The sequence below is a fragment of the Triticum urartu genome, chromosome 6A (assembly GCF_056163025.1).
Source record: "Triticum urartu cultivar PI428250 chromosome 6A, HENAU_Tu73, whole genome shotgun sequence".
Classification (NCBI taxonomy): domain Eukaryota; kingdom Viridiplantae; phylum Streptophyta; class Magnoliopsida; order Poales; family Poaceae; genus Triticum; species Triticum urartu.
In genome coordinates this window covers 577,359,128-577,382,250 of record NC_141878.1, presented here as the reverse complement: position 1 = coordinate 577,382,250, position 23,123 = coordinate 577,359,128, and the positions used below count along the sequence as shown (strand labels likewise).

Here is a 23,123-nt window from a genome sequence, read left to right as displayed (position 1 = left end):
TCTTTACCCAAAACATGAAAACTTCACAACACAAAACTCAACAGAAGATTTCATGAGCTCCGTTAGTATAAGACAACAAACCACCACTTAAGGTACTGTAATGAACTCATTCTTTATTTATATTGGTATTAAACCTACTGTATTCCAACTTCTCTATGGTTCATACCCTCCGATACTAGCCATAGATTCATCAAAATAAGCAAACAACACACGAAAAACAGAATCTGTCAAAAACAGAACAATCTGTAGTAATCTGTAGGTTTCGAATACTTATGTAACCCCAAAAATTCTTAAATAAATTGGTGGACGTGAGGAATTTGTCTATTAATCATCTGCAAAAAGAATCAATCTAATCGCACTCTCCAGTAAAAAAGGCAGCAAATCTCGTGAGCGCTAAAGTTTCTGTTTTTTACAGCAAGATCGCAAAAACTTCCCCCAAGTCTTCCCAAAGGTTCTACTTGGCAAAAACACTAATTAAAAGCATAAAACCACATCTAAACAGAGGCTAGATGAATTATTTATTACTAAACAAAACCAAAAATCAAGAAACAAAAATAAAATTGGGTTGCCTCCCAACAAGCGCTATCGTTTAACGCCCCTAGCTAGGCATAAAAGCAAGAATAGATCTAGGTATTATCATCTTTAGTATGCAATCCATAGGTGGCTCTCATAATAGATTCATAAGGTAATTTAATTTTATTTCGAGGAAAGTGTTCCATGCCTTTCTTAACGGAAATTGGAATCTAATATTCCCTTCTTTCATATCAATAATTGCACCAATCGTTCTAAGGAAAGGTCTACCAAGAATAATGGGACATGTAGGATTGCAATCAATGTCAAGAACAATGAAATCTACGGGCACATAGTTCCTATTTGCAACAATAAGAACATCATTAATCCTTCCCATAGGTTTCTTAATAGTGGAACCCGCAAGATGCAAATTTAAAGAACAATCATCAAATTCATGGAAACCTAACACATCATACAAAGTTTTTGGAATCATGGAAACACTAGCACCCAAATCACATAAAGCATAGCATTCATGATCCTTAATCTTAATATTAATAGTTGGTTCCCACTCATCATGAATTTTTCTAGGAATAGAAACTTCTAATTCAAGCTTTTCTTCATAAGATTGCATTAAAGCATCAACGATATGTTTGGTAAAAGCTTTATTTTGACTATAAGCATGCGAAGAATTTAGCATGGATTGTAACAAGGAAATACAATCTATCAAAGAGCAATTATCATAATTAAATCCCTTAAAATCAAAAATAGTGGGTTCATTGCTATGTAAATTTTTGACCTCTTCAATCCCACCTTTATTAATTTTTGCATCAAGATCTAAAAACTCCAAATCATTGGGACGCCTTTTAACTAAAGTTAACTCATCTCCAGTCCCATCATTATCAAGATTCATATTGCAAAACAAGGATTTAATAGGAGACACATCAATCACTTTTAGATCTTCATCCTTATTATCATCAAGACTAGAAGAACACGCTTTTATAAAGCAAACTTTTTCAGCACGCATCCTAGCGGTTCTTTCTTTGCACTCATCAATGGAAATTCTCATGGCTTTGGGAGACTCATTGATATCATCCTTTGGTGGGATAGATCTAAGTTTCAAAGAAGCAACATCAAGAGAAATTCTATCCACGTTCCTAGCCAACTCATCAATCTTAGACAATTTTTCTTCAATCAAAGCATTGAAACTCTTTTGCGAACTAATAAATTCTTTAACACTAGATTCAAAATCAGAGGGCATCTTATTATTATTTCCATAAGAATTGTTATAGGAATTACCATAATTATTAGAGGAATTGCTAGGATACGGCCTAGGATTAAAGTTTCCTCTATACGCGTTGTTACCGAAATTGTTCCTACCAACAAAATTCACATCCATAGATTCATTATTATTTTCAATCAAACTAGACAAAGGCATATCATTAGGATCATAAGAAACACTCTTATTAGCAAACAATTTCATAAGTTCATCCATCTTTCCACTCAAAACATTAATTTCTTCTATAGCATGAACCTTTTTTACTTGTAGATCTTTCGGTGTGCCATTGAGAATAATTAACCATAATATTATCTAGGAGTTTGGTAGCTTCTCCTAAAGTGATTTCTATAAAAGTGCCTCCCGCGGCCGAATCTAAAAGATTTCTAGAAGCAAAATTCAATCCAGCATAAAAATTTTGTATGATCATCCATAAATTCAAACCATGAGTAGGGCAATTGCGAATCATTAATTTCATCCTCTCCCAAGATTGTGAAAACATGCTCATGATCTAGTTGCTTAAAGTTCATAATATCGTTTCTAACAGAGATGCTCTTAGTGGGAGGAAAATGCTTAGAGATAAAAGCATCTTTGCACTTATTCCAAGAATCAATACTATTTTTAGGCAAAGAAGAAAACCAAGTTTTAGCACGATCTCTAAGAGAAAATAGGAATAGCTTCAATTTAACAATATCATTATCCACATCTTTCTTCTTTTGCATATCACACAAATCAACAAAGCTGTTTAGATGGGTAGCGGCATCTTCACCTGGAAGGCCCGAAAACGGATTTTTCATGACAAGATTTAGCAAAGCAGTATTTTACCTCACAAGATTCAGCATCGGTATGAGGAGCAATCGGATTTCTAATAAAATCATTATTGTTGGTATTGGAAAAATCACACAATTTAGTATTATCTTGAGCCATCGTGACAAACAATCCAACACACAAGCACACAAGAAGCGAGCGAAAAAGAGGCGAACAGAAAAAGAGGGCGAATAAAACGGCAAGGGTGAAGTGGGGAGAGGAAAACGAGAGGCAAATGGCAAATAATGTAATGCGAGGGATAAGAGTTTGTGATGGGTACTTGGTATGTCTTGACTTGTGCGTAGATCTCCCCGGCAAGGGCGCCAGAAATCCTTCTTTATACCTCTTAAGCACTGCGTTGGTTTTCCCTTGAAGAGGAAAGGGTGATGCAGCAAAGTAACGTAAGTATTTCCCTTAATTTTTGAGAACCAAGGTATCAATACAGTAGGAGACTACACGCAAGTCACCTCGCACCTACACAAACAAATAAGAACCTCGCAACCAACGCGATAAAGGGGTTGTCAATCCCTTCACGGTCACTTACAAGAGTGAGATCTGATAGAGATAATAAGATAAATATTTTTGGTATTTCTATGACATAGATTGGAAAATAAAGATTGCAAAATAAAATAGATTGGAAACTTATATGATAAAAGATAGACCTGGGGCCATAGGTTTCACTGGTGTCTTCTCTCAAGATAACATAAGTATTACGGTGGGTAAACAAATTACTGTCAAGCAATTGATAGAAAAGTGCATAATTATGAGAATATCTAGGCATGATCATGTATATAGGCATCATGTCTGCGACAAGTAGACCGAAACGATTCTGCATCTACTACTATTACTCCACACATCGACCGTTATCCAACATGCATCTAGAGTATTAAGTTCATAAGAACAGAGTAACGCATTAGGCAAGATGACATGATGTAGAGGGATAAACTAAAGTAATATGATATAAACCCCATCTTTTTATCCTCGATGGCAACAATACAATGCATGCCTTGCTGCCCCTACTGTCACTGGGAAAGGACACCACAAGATTGAACCCAAAGCTAAGCACTTCTCCCATTGCAAGAAAGATCAATCTAGTAGGCCAAACCAAACTGATAATTCAAAGAGACTTGCAAAGATAACAAATCATACATAAAAGATTTCAGAGAAGAATCAAATATTGTTCATAGATAAACTTGATCATAAACCCACAATTCATCTGATCTTGAGAAATACACCGCAAAAAGAATTACATCGAATAGATCTCCAAGAAGATCGAGGAGAACTTTGTATTGTGATCCAAAGAGAGAGAAAAAGCCATCTAGCTAATAACTATGGACCCGAAGGTCTGTGGTAAACTACTCACACATCATCGGAGAGGCTATGGTATTGATGTAGAAGCCCTCCGTGATCGATTCCCCCTCCGGCGGAGCTCCGGAAAAGGCCCCAAGATGGGATCTCTTGGTTACAGAAGGTTGCGGTGGTGGAAATAGGGTTTCGTGGTGCTCCTGGATGTAGGTCGGTGGAGCTGCGAGGGGCCCACGAGGGTGGGGGCACGCCCAGGGGGGCAGGCACGCCTCCCTGCCTCGTGGCCTCCTCGCTCCTTTCTTGATGTCTACTCCAAGTCCCCTGTACCACGTTTGTTCCAAAAATAACTCTCCCGAAGGTTTCATTCCGTTTGGATTCCGTTTGATATTCCTTTTCTGCGAAACACTGAAATAGGCAAAAAAAACAGCAATTTGCACTGGGCCTTGGGTTAGTAGGTTAGTCCCAAAAATTTTATAAAAGTGTATAATAAAGCCCATTAAACATCCAAAACAGATAATATAATAGCATGGAACAATCAAAAATTATAGATACGTTGGAGACGTATCAAAGTCGGTCTACTAATCTTGGACGTGATGCCTATGTAATGATCATTGCGTGGATATCGTCATGATTATTTGAAGTTCTATCAATTGCCCAACAGTAATTTGTTTACCCACCATTTGCTATTTTTCTCGAGACAAGCCACTAGTGAAACCTACGGCCCCCGGGTCTCTTTCTCATATCATTTGCCTTTGCGATCTACTTTTCCTTTGCTTTTATTTTGAGATCTATTAAACCAAAAATACAAAAATACCTTGTTGCAATTCATTCTTATTTATTTTATTTGGCGTTCGATCTATCAATCTACTACAATTTTATTCACGCCCGTTTGCCCATCTTGGGGCGCCGCTACCTGAATGGGATTGACAATCCCTTTTACACGTCGGGTTGCGAGTATTTGTTATTTGTGTGCAGGGGCTATTTACGTTGTGTTGCTTGGTTCTCCTACTGGTTCGATAACCTTGGTTTCATATCTGAGGGAAATACCTACCGCTGCTGTGCTAAATCATCCCTTCCTCTTTGGGGAAATACCGACGTAGCTTCAAGCCGCCATCAGTCAGGTCCTGACGTAGGTCGTATGTGTAACCCGGAGCCGATGACTCCTTGCCTCTATGGTGAGGGGGCGCGGGCCGTTGTTCGGCATAATTAGCCGTTTTGTCCCGTCCATGTGGTGGTCGGTCCTGTTGATCAGCCTGATTGTATTTTGACGGATTGGCGCAAGGGCCTCATCGTCGAATTGTGACAGTAGCCTGCATTTTGGATAACTCTCTGTCAAGCTCTCAAAGCCATATCCTTCTTCGGCGTCTAGGACCTTAGTCCATCTGTCATTGAGCGTGTCCTGTTCGGCTTTAATCTGTTATTGTTTCTTTCTCAGGCTTTGCGCGGTGGCGATGAGCTGTCGCTTGAAGCATTCTTGTTCGAGGGGTTCTCTGGGACAATGAAATCTTCGTCACTGAGGCTGACATCCTCTTCGGAGACAAGTAAGTAGTTACTATCTTCTAAATCTTCGCGATCGGCGAATTCTTCGGGTGAATTGACCCTCTTTCCTTTCATCCTGATCGAACGCAGGCTCCACGGGGTTTTGGGGGGTCTTCGGCATTATCCGGAGTGTCATTGTCTCTGGAGCCGGTGTTGCTTTCCCTTTCTCGACACGATCATGAGTGGCGCCGCTGACGCTGACGTTTTGGTGGTTCATCGACGGGCTTATCCTCATATGGATCCTGAATGCCATCATCGTCCTTCCTCTCAGGGGTGTCCACCATGTATACATCGTAAGTAGAAGCGGTCGTCCAACGCCCGGTGATGGGCGGGTTTTGACCTGGTTCGGCTTCGACATCATCGTCCATGCCATCGATGTCTTCAGAAGTGTAGTCTAGCATGTCAGTTAAATCCTCAACAGTGGCTATTAAGTGGGTGGTGGGTGGGACGTAAAATTCCCCAGTCTCAGCCCCCCAGTTCGCACTGGGCGTAGTTCGGGGGTGACACCTCCGTGATGGCGAGATATTGCATTAAGTCCAACGCCTCGTTTAAGAGCGAGAGTTGGACGGGCGTCTGAGGATCTGTGGAGCTAGGTTTGGTGGTAACCGATTGACCGAGCCCGAAGGACACAGATCTCAAGAGTTTAGAGTTGGTGCCCTGAGGCGAGTCCGACTTCCCGATGATGGGGAGAGTCCCATTTGATTCTGGGTCCGCCGACAAATTGCTCGCATCTGGGTCTCCGGCTAGAAGCTCCATGATGGCAGAGAGTCCGGCGGGGTTCACCCTCCCGTCTTCGGACGAAGTAGTCCGGCCCGGATCTAAGGCCGAGGCGGACATGAGCGTCGACCCTTGGGCGGGGTCTGCTAGTAGAACCGAAGGGCCTCCTTCATGCGGGTGGGGAGCGGCGGCCGAAACCGTGAACCCCTTGAAGATGAGGTCTCCTCGGATATCGGCAATGTAGTTCAAACTTCCAAACCCGATCTGATGACCAGGGGTGGAGATGTCGACCTGCTCGAGGTGATCGGTCGAGTTGGCACATAGCACGAAGCCACCAAACACAAAGAGTTGACCAGGGAGAAAGGTCTCCCCGGAAACAGCGTCGTTGTTGATGACGAGGCGAGCCATCGATTCTTCTATTGACAAAACAAGAGAACTCCCAATGAAAGCACCAATGTCGGTGTCAAAACCGGCAGATGTTGGGTAGGGGGTCCCAAGTTGTGTGTCTGAGAATCGATGGTAACAAGGGACAATAGGGACACGATGTTTACCCAAGTTCGGGCCCTCTTAAAGGAGGTGAAACCCTACATCCTACTTGATTATATTCGGTATGTGTATAGGGGTTACAAGAGTTGATCTACCTCGAGATTGTAATGGCTAAACCCTAGCTGTCTAGCCTATGGTTGTTCTGATAGCCTCTACGGACTAAACCCTCCGGTTTATATATACACAGGAGGGGCCTAGGGTTATACAGAGTCAGTTTACAAGGGAAGGAAATAATACATCTGGACACCAAACTTGCCGTCCACGCATATAGGAGTCCTATCCGGACACGGGGGATAGTCTTCTGTTTTATCTTCATGGCCCATTAGTCCGGCCCATATCGAATAGACCGGACACCCGATGACCCCCTGGTCTAGGACACCCTCAGCAGGTGACGGGCGTTGGTGTCAAGCTCAGAGATGTTCTGCTATCTTTTCAGTTTTGTCATGTCGGTCTTTACGTGACTTATACTTTGTTTTTTATGATATGAATGAGACGTATTACCATGCAAAACACACACACATAGAGATAGAGATTCATTTTGTGAGAGACAAGGTAGCTCCGAGAGGTATGTGTTCTTCATGTTCCAACCAACGCTCAGTTTGCTGGTATCTTCACCAAGGGGCTTTGAATGGCATCCTTCATCGACATTTGTGCGGTCTTAATGTTGGCGAGCCCGCCGTTGACACTGCGCGGGGGTGGGGGGGTATGGGGTGTACCACGATCGGCAACACTTATACCACGATCACCCACATTTTCCACTAGTCTTTAGACTTCGGTTGTACTCGGCTACTATATGTAATCCCTTCCTGTACTCTGAATCGACGAGGAGACCATTCTCTGAAATTACACTAATTAGGGTCACAACAGACGAGCCAGACCAGCGCCGGCGGGAGGCACAGGAAACCCTAGCAGATGGGTGTCCTCGTGTACGAGCGAAGGGGTATGAGCCTGGGTTGATTGCGAAATCATTGGTATACACTTTTTACCGGAAAGTGCTCTTCTGCTCTCAAGCTCAAATGCTCCCTGATGAACAGTAAAATAAAATTAGTAAAAAATACAAAAAAATGTAAATGTTTTTTTTGGTAAATTTTGACAAATGTTTTATGCGCTTGACAAATTTCAGCATGAAAGGACATTCGTGGACGCCATGGAAAAAAAGAATCAACGCTCCAAAATGCTTTCAAAACTAGCATTTTTGGAGCATCGTTTGTTTTCACGACTTCCATGAATGTTATTTCTTGATAAATATTTGCAAGCCCACAAGACACTTGAGAATGTTTACCACAAAAATATTCAGATTTTTTTCATTTTATGTACTATTTTTAATTTAATTTTCATCAAGGAGCATTTGATCTTGGTATCAGATACTCCGTGTCCTTTTTACCTCATTTTCCTTTTTATTTTCATGTTTTTTTCATGTGTTTCACCAATGGATGTGCCCTTGATGTATATTAGATACCGTTCATATTTTTTTTATTCAGGGGTACATATGACCGCTCTATTACCTAACTTATTTGTTTGGGTATGAAAAGAAAAGATTAATAGAAGTATCTTTCTCATATTACATCGGACAGCACACCACCACACACGCGCACATGTGCAACATTTTCTTGGCAGACTTGGCTAACTTGTGCCGAGATGGTTATGCCAGACTAGAGGCTAGCTAGGTGGTGTGCCTTGCCCGCAGAGCTACAAGATACTGATTCCTCCTTTCATATGCTACAAGATACTGACTCCTCCATTCATATCCTACAAGATACTGATTCCTCCTCTCCGGGCTACGGTTGATTGATAATCAAACCCCATTGCCTAACTAGGCACTAGCAGCCGTTAATCTCTTTGATGCCACATGCACGGATGTATATCCAATTTGCTATATATACACCCCGGCCGAGTTGTGTCTGCACAGAGCACCACATAGGCAGAGAATCACGCAATCAAACCAAAGTGAGAGACCAAGAGAGATGGCGTCCAAGGCATTCCCTGCTCTGGTCCTTGTGGCGCTCGTCTGCGGCCAGCTTGTGGTCGGCGGCCATGCCCAGACCTACGTCGGCGGCGGCCGCATCAGGGGAGGAGGATCTGCTCCCGGAATGCAGCCACCGACTTACCCTCCTGCCCATGGCCACTCTTCCACCATTGGTAATCTACCTCTGTTGTTTCTCCGTTTGCTTGCCATTGATAAACCATTTCATTTTCCTGTCATTTCCCTGGTTCTGACTGTTGTTTGTTTGCATGGTCTGTGAATATGGCAGGAGAATACGAAGGAGCTGGAAGGCCTTCAGCCGTGGAAGAAGACAAGGCCTTCATGGTCAACAGCCTGCCGGCGCACGACCGCCCGCTGCCTGTCCCGCCTACCGGTCACTAGTCCGTCTAGGCAACGCAGTCGAGCTTGAGATCAGCGGCCCAGTGGCCAGCACTAATAATAAGAATAAATTTGTGTGAAGTTGTCCTGTGGTGACTCTGTTCCTGTCATCAGGGGTGTAAAAGCAGAGTACACCGAACTACTAATAAAAGTACTGTTGAGAAAGTTGGGACTTCACAGTGGTTTCAAGAGAACATATATAAGTTTGTTCCGAAATTCCGTTTACATCTTACCATGAACATAATATGGATGTATCTAAATCGTGCATGAACGTTTTCGATCTTGCACTGTTGTAATTAAAACTGTACATGGTTGAAACTACGACGACGTCTCGAACGAAACGATCCTAATCACTTGTCCTTGAGTTAGGTAAAGACTGCAAGCATATCGCAAAAAGAAGAACCGATATATACATCCCGGTTCCTCACTTTTGGCCAGACACCGCAACCATCGATCTGTATCTAGAGGCAGAAATACAGCAGTACGTTATGTAAATAAACTAGTATTAGAGACATGCCGTGCGATAGTTTGCGTATTTTCTGTGCTGATCCATTTTAGCTAAGAATCATCATGTGAACATCGTAAATCTTTACATTTTGTGTACAGGCAGACAAGTTCTCAAGGAAAGACATACAATCTTAGTCATTTCTTATTATCAAAGTAGTAATTTAACGACTACTGAAACCATTGACGTAACAAGAAGTTGTTTCCACACGCCCAAAAAAAAAACAAGAAGTTGTTTTCAACATGTCGCAAGGTTTTTCCGGAAGGTCCCACTAGCCTTCATAAAGTAGGAAAATATTGGGTATGATAGTTGTTGAAAAGAAAAGAATGGCAGCTCTGTTATGACAGTATACAGCATGGTGTAGCAGACCAAATTGCAAAAAATAAGGCCCTTTTTGATTAAGATATTTTTATGTGAATTTTGCAGAATTTCAACCCATATGGTTTTTAACATGTCATCGCAGTCTAGATACTAAGGTTATGCTTCAAATCGGAGAATTCCAATCCCAAGTTCAGAATAATCAATAAATGTAAACAGTATTCTGGTTTGATCGGGTGATATGCCGTTACTTTGTTTTTCTAGCCATGTCTTCACGCGGTCCACCTGTGCTTTGAATTTTGTTTCCAGGAGAAAAGGGAGACCTGCCCGTTTGTTATCTTGGTATAAAGAGGGGAATTTTCTAGCTTCTACTCCCTCCGTTCCATATTTCTTGTCATGTTTATAGTTCAAGAATCCATGCCGTCAGCAGTTGCTCTTGAATCTTCAATGCAATCTGTGGTGGCCTGGTGGGTGATAAATTGCACATGCATTATCATGTTCAGTCTAAACAAATTATTTTCATGGCATGATCTATTGTAATCGACACTGGTATCTCTGAGCATGTAGCAACGTGCAACATGATCTGAGCATTGGATTTGTTAACAAAGGCGCCAGCAAGATAATAGTGCGTAGATGTTAATTTGAAACACAAAGGTTAAGGTACGGACGCAACCCTGGGGTGTACATGGTACACACTAAACAAAAATGTGCAGAGTAAAAATGAGCCAAACAAATTAAGTTTATAGTATGGTTCGATCTAATTTAATCAGCACACGCATCCTCCCAACAGCATACGGTAAAAGTATAACACCTGCCTGGTAAAAAAAACTAAAATTGATGTAAAGAACTGAATGCACAAAATCCATCTAGAAACAGTAGCGGCGTATTGTGTCTAATAATTGCATTCGGTCACTAAAATAACATCAGTACCAAGTACTCCTAACTATGTAAGACTGCATACAATGATCTCCAAGAGATACAGTACAATTGTCTTCACTACTAAGTATAGTGTAGCAAAGGGAAACTCCCAACAGCCAGAGTGTTCACCCAAGTGAGCTCTTCAGTAAACATTTAGGCCAAGAATTGTAATCTGGTACATAGTTCGTCGTGATGGATATGTCGGGCATGCTATCAGAAGGGTGGGGGTGAGCGGCCCAGAGGTCTGAAGAGCAGGCCACAACAATCTTGGAGCGGGCAGCAAGAACAGAGGAGTTAGAAGCTGCGCCAGAAACATTCGTCAGTTTCAGAGAATCAGAGCTATCTGATTCAAACAGAAAGAAAAAACTTCAAGGGAAGAAAGCTAAACGACTAATGTATATCTCGCCACTTAAATTGCACTTCGATTTAGCTAACCCCTAAACAACTAACCAACTAACTGAATGAATTGTTTCTTCATTTCCTTTTGAGATGTTAACTTAATTTATTGGTGATTCCGGTGGCAAAAATGTGAATTCCAAATTTTCATTTGCTTACCGAGGATTCAACTTACCAGGATACAAAGAAGACAGCCCCACAGTACCAGGGCTAGTGCCACCCAGAAATCCAGAGCCTCCCAAACCTGCTCCTCCAGGCCCATGAGGATCCATTCCACTACAGCTTCACATGAACTCAACTAGGACATAGTTTTTTCCCGGAGAATATGCCAAGACTTGATGCGACAGTACAAAGAAGAATCAGAAAAAGTTATAGATTGTAGCCTTTAACTTACAAAGAAGAATCAGAAAAATTAAATGTGTTTTCCTCCAGGCCATAACACTAGCATGTTACATGCCCCTCATGTCTTGCAAATTACCATGAAGGTCACTCAGTGCAGTCACACAATGTTCGTTCATGTTAAGTCTTGCACATAGAAAATTTAGGAGGTAGTTCCATGTTTATGTTGTGTTAGATATCCATATTTCTCTTGTGTTGTGGATCTATTTAGTCAGAAAAAATCTGCTACTCCTAGTAGCATGCGTTTAATGATGTGGCTGCAATGTTGGTTGACTCATCTGAAAAATACACTGGTTACTAAACCTTGTTCAGATGGTTTTGGACACAACTAGGTTACTGCCAGGGTCAGTAGCCTGCCTGTATAGAACAGCTTCTACATTGTATAGAACCACCCAAAGTGTCTTCTGCCCCTGTGGACTTAACCAAACTTGGGTTTCTTCCTCCTGGGCAAGTTTTCATTGCGTGTTTGAGTTCGATACTAGCAAGAGAAAAACAGGGCAAGTTTCTTCATTTTTTCTACTCTGGTTGGTAACAATCTGTGAACTACTAGTTTGTATCTGATTTCACACGCCGGCTTTTGAAAGTCACCAACAAGGTGCAACGTAGAGTAGAGCCCTGATAATGGCATTCATGTACTGAAATAACATCAGTGTCAGGTAACTAGGTAAGGCTGCATACAATGACCTCCAAGAGAAATATAACTAGGTGAAGAATGCATAGATGTACAGTAAGAACTAGCGCCTGTGCAACTACTACTCTGCAATGCTCCAACTACTATGCATCCTCAGCTTACTCTTAGACACATTTGAGTTCAAGGTGATTGGTTACAGATCGTGGAAAAACAGAGGATGTAAGCTTAGACCAAACAACACCGAATACAGTTTAAGGTGAAGAGGCTTCTTCATCCATCGCCAGTTACACCTACCAGATCAATTAATCTGGATGATGGAACTTACATTTACACCTTACTTCTAAATTTTGAAGTAAATGATCAGAGTGACTTTCAACTTACTTCTACAGCTGTATTGCCACACAACAGGCTTGTGCTATCCTGCTCGATACATGAACAAAAAATATGGAACCTGGCCTGACAATGACAAACATTTCTTGTGCTTATTAGTACAGGTTTTGTTTCTTCAACTTTTGTTCAGATCATGCATCACATGAAGCACTACTCCTTAAAATGTATTTTTTTGAAAGATCCGGGTTCACCGGCTTCATTGATTTAGAAGAAAGCAGCGGGAAATACATGAGTGATCAAGTGATCGTGGTTTTAAAAGAGCTAAGAATGACCAAAGCTAGGCCAGCTACATGACCAGTGTGTTTTATCTCGCTACATCTTCCCCGAACGGGGCCTCAATGCATCAAGCTCCTGCTAGCCGCCAGAGCTCCATCGTGTTCTTGATGGCTCGCTGAACATCCTCCGTCTGAGGCGTTTTTCCTCTAAACACACACGCGTTCCTCTCTTTCGAAAGCTCCAAAGTGATCAGCAGCAACATCGTCCTTAGCCCCTTTCTGCAACTTTGAGGCGTTAGAGCGGTCAGTCTTTCCCAATGCCTGAGAGAATTATGACCTGCATCCCGCGCTTCTTTGAGCACAGCACAACCATATTTACGTGACACTGCCTGCCAGACTGATCGGGCAAAAGGGCAGTCCCAGAAAAGGTGGACTGAGCTTTCCAGATTTCTGTTGCACCAGATGCAGAAATACCCATTGGGCCACCCTCGCCGTTGTAGGCGATCGTTGCACCAAAGCTTGTCTTGGTGGAGCAGCCAAGCGAAGATCTTCACCATGTCTGGCGCCCAAGCCCTCCAAATCATAGCTTTGGCTCCTGAAGGAGGGATGTCACTGATTTGTAGATCGTAAGCAGCCTTGGCCGAGTAGTAGTAGTTTCCTCCTCCTCTGGTTGCCACCCAGCTGATCGTGTCCTCGTCGGAGGAGAGAACAATGCCTGCGCCCTGAATCTTCCTACACATTTGCAAAAACTGGTGAGCAATCTCTGCTGTGTTGCCATGCCGGAGGTCACGTACCCATGTGTCATTTGCCAGCGCATCATGAACCGTCCTGTTTTTCCTTCTGGTATGCTGAAACAAGTCTGGGAACTCGTGCTGCAGCGCCACCGGCCCGATCCATTTGCAAGTCCAGAAATGTGTTGTTTTTCCGTTGCCCAAGTGCACATTGGTGGCAGATGCAAACAGCTCCAGGTCCTCCTTGACACATGGGGCCGGGAAGTTCATCCAAGGCCGGTGTGGCTGTTGCCAGGAGAGCCACTACCAGCGCAGCCGGAGAGCTGTGCTGAAACGATGGAGGTCCAGCAAACCTAGCCCCCCCTTGTCCACCAGAAAATAGACTTCTCCCCAGGCCACCTTGCATTTGGCGCCAGTGACATTCTCATCATGAGCCCATAGAAACTGCCTCTTTGCTTTGTCCACCTCTTTTAGAATCTTCTTCGGCACTATGAGTACTGTCATTGCAAACACCGGCAGTGCCGTCAAAACAGCACGCACCAGTACCCTTCTACCTGCCATGTTCATCAGCTTGCCTTTCCACCCATCCAACCTTGAGCGTATCCAGTCAATGATAAATTGGAAATGCACCAGTTGTAGCTTCCTTGGAGAGATTGGCAGTCCCAGGTATGTGGTTGGGAACGTGGACTGCATCCCCCCAAAGTTTTGCAGAACCTCAGTTAAATGAACATCAACACAGTTAATTGGGATGACTGCAGATTTTGCCTGGTTTAACTTCAGCCCCATGGCCTCCCCGAAACTGCTGAGCAAGTGCAGCAGAGTATCCACTTCTTCCTTCACCGGGTTGGCGAAAATGATGGCATCATCAGCGTATAAGCTAATTCGCATGCTAATGCCACGGCCTGGCAGCTGAGCGATCATCTCTTCCTCTGCAGCAGCTTGAAGGAGGTGGTGAAGAGGGTCGATCACCAGGATGAAAAGCAGCGGGGATAGCGGATCACCCTGCCTAAAACCACAGCCATGAGATATTGATTGGCCCTGCATTCCGTTGAGCAAGCAGGAGGAGGTGGCAGAAGAGAGTAGCAGCGCTATCCAGTTTCATCTCGGAGGGAAACTCATTTTTTGCTTGAGCTCGAGCAAGTACTCCCATGACACCGAATCAAAAGCCTTTGCTATGTCAAGTTTGAAGAAAAGTGCCTTTTTCTTCGTCCTATGCAACATCCGAACGCAGCTTTGTATGTAATGATAACTCTCGTGGATGCATTTGCCTTTCTGAAAAGCAGCCTATGCCGGTGAAATGATTTTATCTAGGGCCCATGCCAGCCTTGCAGAGAGCACTTTGAAGATTAGCTTGGCAACTGAATGGATCAAGCTGATTGGGCGATAATGATTGACCTCTGAAGCTCCATTCTTCTTTGGCAGCAGCATAATCAGGGCCGTGTTGATCTCTTGAAAATTTTGCCCAGCCACCTGATGAAACTTGTTAAACACTGCCATGATGTCATCCTGAATGATGTGCCAGCAGGAGCAGAAGAATTGTCCCGTGAACCCGTCAGGACCAGGAGCTTTTTCTGTTGGGGAGGAAACAATGGCTGCCCAAACCTCAGCCATGGACAATGGCGAGTCTAAACCTTGCGGATCAACGGTGGGAATGGCCAGTCGTTCCCAGTTTATGGTGGCTTTTCTATCCTCTTTCTTGCCCAGAAATCTAGTGAAGTGGTCATGAAGAATCCTCTCCTTTCCGTCGTGATCAAACACCTCTGAGCCATCCTCCCTGAGGGAGTGAATGTAGTTTTTCCTCCTTCTAGCTCTCACTCTTGTGTGGAAAAACTTCGTGTTTGCATCTCCTGCCTTTAGCCAGGTAATCCTAGAGGCTTGCCTTCTTCTTGCCCTCTCAATGGCTGCTAATCCAAGCACTTTCATCTTGAGCTGCTTTCTCAGATGAAATTCTGCAGGCGTGAGCTCTCTGTTTTCTTGCGCCACGTCAAACAAACGTATGACTTCATTTGCAATGTACAGCTGCATTTCTCCCCTACCAAAAGAGGCCTTGCTCCATATTCTCAGGTCGGTCGCTGTTCTGTCAAGCTTCTTCTTGATTCTGATGAAAGGGCGGTCGTGCTGAACCGGTCTTTGCCAGGCATGAGTGACCGTTTGGAAGAAGTGAGGAAATCTAGGCCAGAAATTTTCAAATCTGAACCTACCGCTTCGTCGTGGTGCATCCGTAGCAGCGAGAACCAGGGGGCAGTGATCTGAGAAAGAAGTTGATGCAGCAACCAGCATGTGGTCTGGGTGCGATTCTTCCCGGCGCGCGTTGCAGAAAATCTTGTCAATGCTACACATGGTAGGGCTTTCTCTTTCATTGCTCTAAGTGAAACGCCGGTTTTTGCACTTGAATTCCTTGAGTCCTGCTAAATCAATGGCCCGACGAAACTTCCCGATCATCCTTCTGTTTATGTTTGAGTTGCTCTTGTCTCGCGCTTGATATATCATGTTGAAATCGCCGTTGATCATCCACGGCTCATCTGCTGGAGGGGCGGCAGCAGCTATCTCCGATAGGAAGTTCTCTTTTTGTGCATCATCGGTTGGGCCGTAGACCGTGGTCATCCAAAAATCCTTCCCTGAGCTCCTTTCGTGCACCCTAGCTGTAATGGAGAAAGTACCCAGGTAGTGCGAAACTACGTCGACTACATCCTTGTCCTAGAAAATCGTTGCAGCCCCTCTAGTCCCGATCGCCGGCAGCAGCACACACCCCTGCATTCTGCTACCTCCTATCTCGCTAGCTACCGCAGTCGTCCAAGTATCGATCTTAGTTTCCTGTAAACAGAGCACTGCTACTCTATGGGAGGAGGCTACGTCGCTGATGACCGAGCGTTTTGCCGGGCAGTTCAAACCTCTAACGTTCCAGGTCATGAAGGTTAGATTGTCGTCATCCATCGAAGAAACTGAAACTGCTCCGCCAACTGAACCATCTACTAGGAACAAATAGAGACACCATACAATGAAACCAGGGGCGACGACGGCCACCAGTAGCCCCAAAAGCCCGTCATCGTCGAGCCGTCCACAACACCGGAGAACTAATCATAGAAACTAAACCTAACTTGAACTGGTTTAAGACCATCCGCTGGCGGAGACTAGCTATTACTAAAACTACCAACATGATCAGCCTTGCATGATCTCCTCCGCTTCGGCGATTCCTGCCATGCCCGCAGCGATCTTGAGAGCACCCTGGTCGAGCCCCGTGAGCTTAGCGATCGCAGCAATGTCGCCGTCGGAGAGTGGTTCCTGGAAGCGCTTCATGATCCGTGCTGCAGCTTTTTCAGTCATCTTGTCCTTCGGGCCGACCTCTCCCAGCTCCTGAACAAGGCGCAACACTGCCCTTTGCGCCATGGGGGTGGAGGTGCCAACAGCCGCCTGCCGAGCACTGCGGTGAGATGGGGCGGAGGTGGCTCTGGACTTGGGCGGGGTGGAGAGGCGAGGACGAGGAGGCTGGCTAGAGAGGATCGGGGGTGGCACCGCGGCGAACAGCTCCTCAACCATGGCGCCCACCTGGAGGGTGACCGCGTCTATCTGGAAGCCCATCGTCGCCGCTGCAGGGGAGGCGATGCAGGGCAGCAGGCACGTCAGCATCTCCGGGCTCTCCAACTCGGAGGGCTTAGCAGCTTGAGGGGGAGGGGAGCGGCCACTGTCTTCGAAGGCCAGCGGGGTGACCAGGGCTTCCTGCAGGGCACTCTCCAGCTCCAACTGCATGTAGTCCATGCGCGGGGGTGGAGACAGGGTGCGCCCATTGTCAAAGAAGGAGAAGAACTGGGCCACCGGGCCCGCCTTCACCGCAGGGGAGGAGGAGGCGCAGAGCGGAGGGGGAGCGGTGGTGTTGCGCGCAGGACTTGAGCACCTGCGGCCTTGCCACCCGCTTGACGGCCACGCCGGTCCGCCCCGTGGCGACGCCCGGCAAGAGATCTACTACGGCGCCGATGCGCCTCCCTGACGACGTCCTCGCTGCAGCCCCTGGCGTGGCAACGGCGGCCAAGCAGGCGGTCCCTCCAGGAGCGGTTGGGCCCAGCGCCGCCACTTCCGCCGTCCTCCTCGCGGTCACGGGCACCACCTCCGAGCACAGGGCCGCAGGCCGCAGCCCCAACGCGCGGCGCCCGGCTGCGGGCCTTGCCCTGCCCATCTTCGACGTGCGCCACCCAGGTGCCAGGCTCGTAGCGCGGGAGGGGGCGGTCATCGTCTTCCTCCGAGGAGGGCAGCACGCTCTGGTCGGAGTGCGAAGAGCGCGGTGAGAGGGGGGTCCAGTCCTCCAGCAGGTCGACGTGGATCAAGAGATCGTAGCGCCGAACGCCTGGCGGCGGGGGGATGCGGCGATCAGCGGGGGCGAGGCCGACGATCTCGTCCGCCCAGCCCGCGCCCCGCTTGAGCACCCAGAGCGCGCGCTTGGTGGGGATGTGAGCAACATCCCACACCCAAAGCCAGAACGCGAAAGTCTTGGTGTGCCCTCTCTCTAGGGTGCGCGAGTCTAGCCGGTCGACGCGGCCGATGTCGCCGAGGGCCTCCTCCGCGCCCAGCAGTGACCAGAACTGCACGGGCAGGTCTTGAACCACGACACGAACGTGGTGGTGAAACTTGAGGAGCGCGGCGTGGTCGTCTTCATTCCAAGCCTTGATGAAGTACTTGCATCCCTCCACCTTGATGACGCCCCGGCGCACGACATTGTCCCGGTGCGCAAGGAGGTCGAAGTGGACTAGAAAAGCTTCTGGCTGGTGGGCGGTGACGCGAAGCAGGTGCGGGGGGGTGGAGAGCTGCTCGAGGATGACCCTGCCCACCGCAGCGGGGATGGTGGAGTGCGAGCGGTCCACGGCGGTGAGGGTGACCGCGTGCTGGCGCAGCACGTGCTCCTCGATCTCCAATGCCGGGGAGGCCACGATGATCTTGCTGCTCTCCCATGGCCTCCTGGCCGGGTCGCAGAGGGCGAGGCTTGTCATGGGGGCAGGGGGAGGCGTTGGCGGGAAGACTACGCGGTCGTGGTCCGGAGCTTTTGTCGCAGCCAGGAAAACCAAGCGAGCACGGGCAGCCCCTCCCGGGCCACCGTTTCTTGGGTTTTGAGGGCACTCCTTGCCAAAATGACCCGCGCGCCTGCAAATGATGCAGCGGAGAGGATCCCGGCAATCTATGCGGCGATGGCGCTTACTGAGGCAACGGAAGCATTTACTTTTGAACTTGCTTAAAAAGGCCTCCCTCCCCGCATCCACATTGAGAGATCTGCGGCGGTCCAAGCGCTGGATCGGAGCACGCCCGCCACGATCCGCCGAGCGGGAGCGGGCCCGCCCCTTCTTCCGGGACTTGACCTCCGTCCACCACCCCCCCCCCCCACCGGGCTGGCCTGGCGCGAAGAGGAAAGAATGGCCGGTGAGGAGGGGCGAACCACCATGGATTTAAGGTGTGCCTGGCCCCCATAGGGAGAGGCTCCCAGACCCGGCGGTCCGAGCCACACCCCGACCCCGGATGGCTCGCTGCGCCGCAGGATTCGCGGCGTCGGGGCCGGATCTGACGCAGCAGCCGTCGAGGCCGCTGACCGAGGGGAGGAGAGTTGGGAAGGTCCACTGGATCGAAGCGCGGCCCCAGCGGACGGGGAGGGGCTCCGACGGGCCTGCGCGGGGAAGTAAGAGGCGCAGCTGGCAGCCATAACGGCCGGGATTTGGTGGCCCTAAAATGTATATTAAAGATTTTTTAAGGGGAACTTGCTGCAAAGTTCACGACAACCTCTAATGGAAGTACGGAACAATGTCACGAATAAAGTTGAGAGAAATATAAAACCATGTCTTACAAAGTTTCCAAAAGGTGTAGAGAAGTTGGCCACTGCGGTGGTGGCATGATTCCTTATATTCCTCTGAAAGCATGCCATGCCACAAGTTGAAGACGGCCCCAGGACCCGAAAGAGATAAAGTAGCCATGCTAGCCTCCCTAGTCCAGGACCTAACGTGATTCGAGACTGTGACTGTAAAAGGTCAATCGTTACAAAGGTCGGTCACAGTTCCCTGGCCTAAGGGCAAAGTTGTCAACAAGGGTAGTGATGCTAGCCCCTCACTGCGAGCATGTCAGCTATGAGAATCCTGCCGTGAAGCACCCACCAAGAGAAGAATTTGCACTTTGGCTCAGAATGGGTAGAGATATTTTTGGCATGACTTCACCATAGTCTAGATATTGAGTTGTGCTTCAAATCAGAGAATTGTAATCTTAAGCTCGACATAATTAAAAAATCTAAAAAATGACACATGGGCCCCATGGTATTGGGAGAGGGCCAAGTTCCCCTCTATATATTGGGAGTTGGGTCGTTTTATTGATGATCACCAATAATTTATTAGAGAAATGTAGGATGTCCGAGCTCATTTTTTGGCCCAAATTCGCCCAATACAAAGAATGGGGATGGCAATGGAAAGTTGTTCGAGATGATCTAAGATATTTGTTGAACTCCACGCTTTATATATCCTTGTCCTGGGATATTTAAGAATATTGAAATATACAAATGCACACACGTATATACAGTACGATTATGTTTTTGTTGTGGTTGTTTAATTCTTAATTGTTACTACTTTAGTTCTTTGAACTTGATACCTGTACTTTGTTTAATAAATGGTTGTGTACATCGAAATAATGCAAGGGTCGAGGGTATGCCTCCATTTCAAAAGAAGAATATACACTATGATTTACACAAGTTTGATAGAATAATCCGTGAAAGGATGAGAATTTGTTCTTTACTAATCGAGTTTAAGAAAATCTTGTATAATCTTATAAAGGGTATTGTTTAAAATAGAAACAATATCTGCTACAATACAAAATTTAATTTGGCATGGTGTGCATATATTTTTCGATGATTGATGTTAGAAATGTAAACAAAGAAGTTTATATTAAATTTAGCAATCTTTGTATATGGTTCTTAGAAAAAATATGCCACCTGATGTTGTACTTATAATTAAGTACTGAAGTTTAGTATAAATAAAGCTTGTTTAAACTCGCTCCGGATTTATAAAATGTTTATAACATCACTAGATAATCCCCGGGTAGGTGTTTTTAAGTCGTGCGAGTGCATCAAGATGCTACTGGCAAATGAGAGTTAAGGTATGGAGATCGGGTCCATGGGGACCTCGTCGAGATGGTCACAGAGAGAGGTTAGGAAGAGAGGTGAAATGGGGAGGGGAGCGATTGCGAGGCCAATTCCTTTTGAGCTGCAACCCGCCATGATTGAGGAAAAGGAGGTCGGTGGAAGGAGAAGAGCAAGGAAGAAGACGTGGGCATTTTTGTCCAAAAATTCATAATGGCATCTAGAGAAGGTCTGCAAAGTTGCAGTGACATTTTTCCAAAGTGTGAAATTGTAGTGGCATTTTTCTGAATCGCCAAAGTTGCAGTGGCATATATCAAATTAACCCATGATTTAGTATGGGATGTTTTATGTTTATGACTCATCTGAAGGAAATATGCCCTAGAGGCAATAATAAAGTTGTTATTTATATTTCCTTATATCATGATAGAATTGTATTAACCGGAAACTTAGTACATGTGTGAATACATAGACAAACAGAGTGTCCCTAGTATGCCTCTACTAGACTAGCTCGTTAATCAAAGATGGTTAAGTTTCCTAGCCATAGACATGTGTTGTCATTTGATGAACGGGATCACATCATTAGCGAATGATGTGATGGACAAGATCCATCCGTTAGCTTAGCACTATGATCGTTTAGTTTATTGCTATTGCTTTCTTCATGACTTATACATGTTCCTATGACTATGAGATTATGCAACTCCCGAATACCGGAGGAACACTTAGTGTGCTATCAAACGCCACAACGTAACTGGGTGATTATAAAGATGCTCTACAGGTGTCTCCGATGGTGTTTGTTGAGTTGGCATAGATCAAGATTAGGATTTGTCACTCCGATTGTCGGAGAGGTATCTCTAGGCCCTCTCGGTAATGCACATCACTATAAGCCTTGCAAGCAATGTGACTAATGAGTTAGTTGCAGGATGTTGCATTACGGAACGAGTAAAGAGACTTTCCGGTAACGAGATTGAACTAGGCATGATGATGTTGACGATCGAATCTCAAGCAAGTAACATACCGATGACAAACGGAACAATGTATGTTGTTATGCGGTTTGACCAATAAAGATCTTCGTAGAATATGTAGGAACCAATATGAGCAACCAGGTTCCGCTATTGGTTATTGACCGGAAGTGAGTCTCGGTCATGTCTACATAGTTCTCGAACCCGTAGGTCCGCACGCTTAATGTTCGATGACGATCGATATTATGAGTTTATGTGTTTCGATGTACCGAAGGTAGTTCGGAGTCCCGTATGTGATCACGGACATGACGAGGAGTCTTGAAATGGTCGAGACATGAAGATTGATATATTGGAAGGTTATGTTTGGACACCGGAATGGTTTCGGATGAGTTCGAGCATATACCGGAGTACCGGGGGGTTACCGGAACCCCCCGGGGGTTTAATGGGCCTACATGGGCTTTAGTGGAAGAAAGAGGAGGCGGCCAAGAGGTGGGGGCGCGCCCCCCAAGCCCAATCCGAATTGGGAGGGGGGCGGCCCCCCTTTCCTTCTTCAACTCTTCCCCTTCCTTCCCCCTCCTATTATGACTAGGAAAGGGGGGATTCCTACTCCTAGTAGGAGTAGGAATCCCCCCTTGGGGCGCACCATGAGGCCGGCCGGCCCCCTCCTCCCCTCCTTTATATACGGGGGAGGGGGCACCCCATAGACACACAAGTTGACAATTGTTTTAGCTGTGTGCAGTGCCCCCTCCACAGATACACCCCTCGGTCATATCGTCATAGTGCTTAGGCGAAGCCCTGCGCCGGTAACTTCATCATCACCGTCAGCACACCGTCGTGCTGACGAAACTATTCCTCGGCCTCAACTGGATCGAGAGTACGAGGGACGTCACCGAGCTGAATGTGTGCAGATCGCGGAGGTGCCGTGCGTTCGGTACTTGACCGGTTGGATCGCAAGGACGTTTGACTACATCGACCACGTTTCTTAACGCTTCCGCTTTCGGTCTACGAGGGTATGTAGACATACTCTCCCCTTTCGTTGCTATGAATCTCCTAGATCGATCTTGCGTGATCATAGGAAAATTTTGAAATACTGCGTTCCCCAATAGTTGTATCCGAGCGAGGTCTATGCGTAGATGTTATATGCACGAGTAGAACACAAAGGAGTTGTGGGCGTGGGTATATACATATTGCTTGCCGTCACTAGTTGTTTCTTGATTCGGTGGTATTGTTAGATGAAGAGGCCTGGACCGACATTACATGACCGCGTTCATGAGACTGGTTCTATCGACGTGCTTTGCACACAGGTGGCTGGCGGGTGTCAGTTTCTTCAACTTTAGTTGAATCGGATTCAATGAACATGGTTCTTTCTTAAGATCAAAAAACAATCACTATACCGCATTGTGGTTTTTGATGCGTAGGTAAGAACGGTTCTTACTAAGCCCGTAGCAGCCACGTAAAACTTGCAACAACAAAGTAGAGGACGTCTAACTTGTTTTTGCAGGGCAT

The 23,123-nt window shown here is 46.1% G+C and overlaps 1 protein-coding gene and 1 pseudogene across 1 annotated transcript; one reads left to right on the top strand and one right to left on the bottom strand.

The window, feature by feature from the left end:
• The first annotated feature begins 8,591 nt into the window (after positions 1-8,591).
• LOC147966567 (uncharacterized) lies at positions 8,592-9,224 on the top strand. The gene is made up of 2 exons (XM_087527298.1): positions 8,592-8,836; positions 8,950-9,224. Exons 1-2 carry the CDS (start codon positions 8,662-8,664, stop codon positions 9,060-9,062), a joined length of 288 nt encoding a protein of 95 aa, XP_087383424.1. The 5' UTR covers positions 8,592-8,661; the 3' UTR covers positions 9,063-9,224.
• A 7,497-nt stretch (positions 9,225-16,721) lies between these two features.
• On the bottom strand, positions 16,722-23,123 carry LOC125517002 (uncharacterized; annotated as a pseudogene).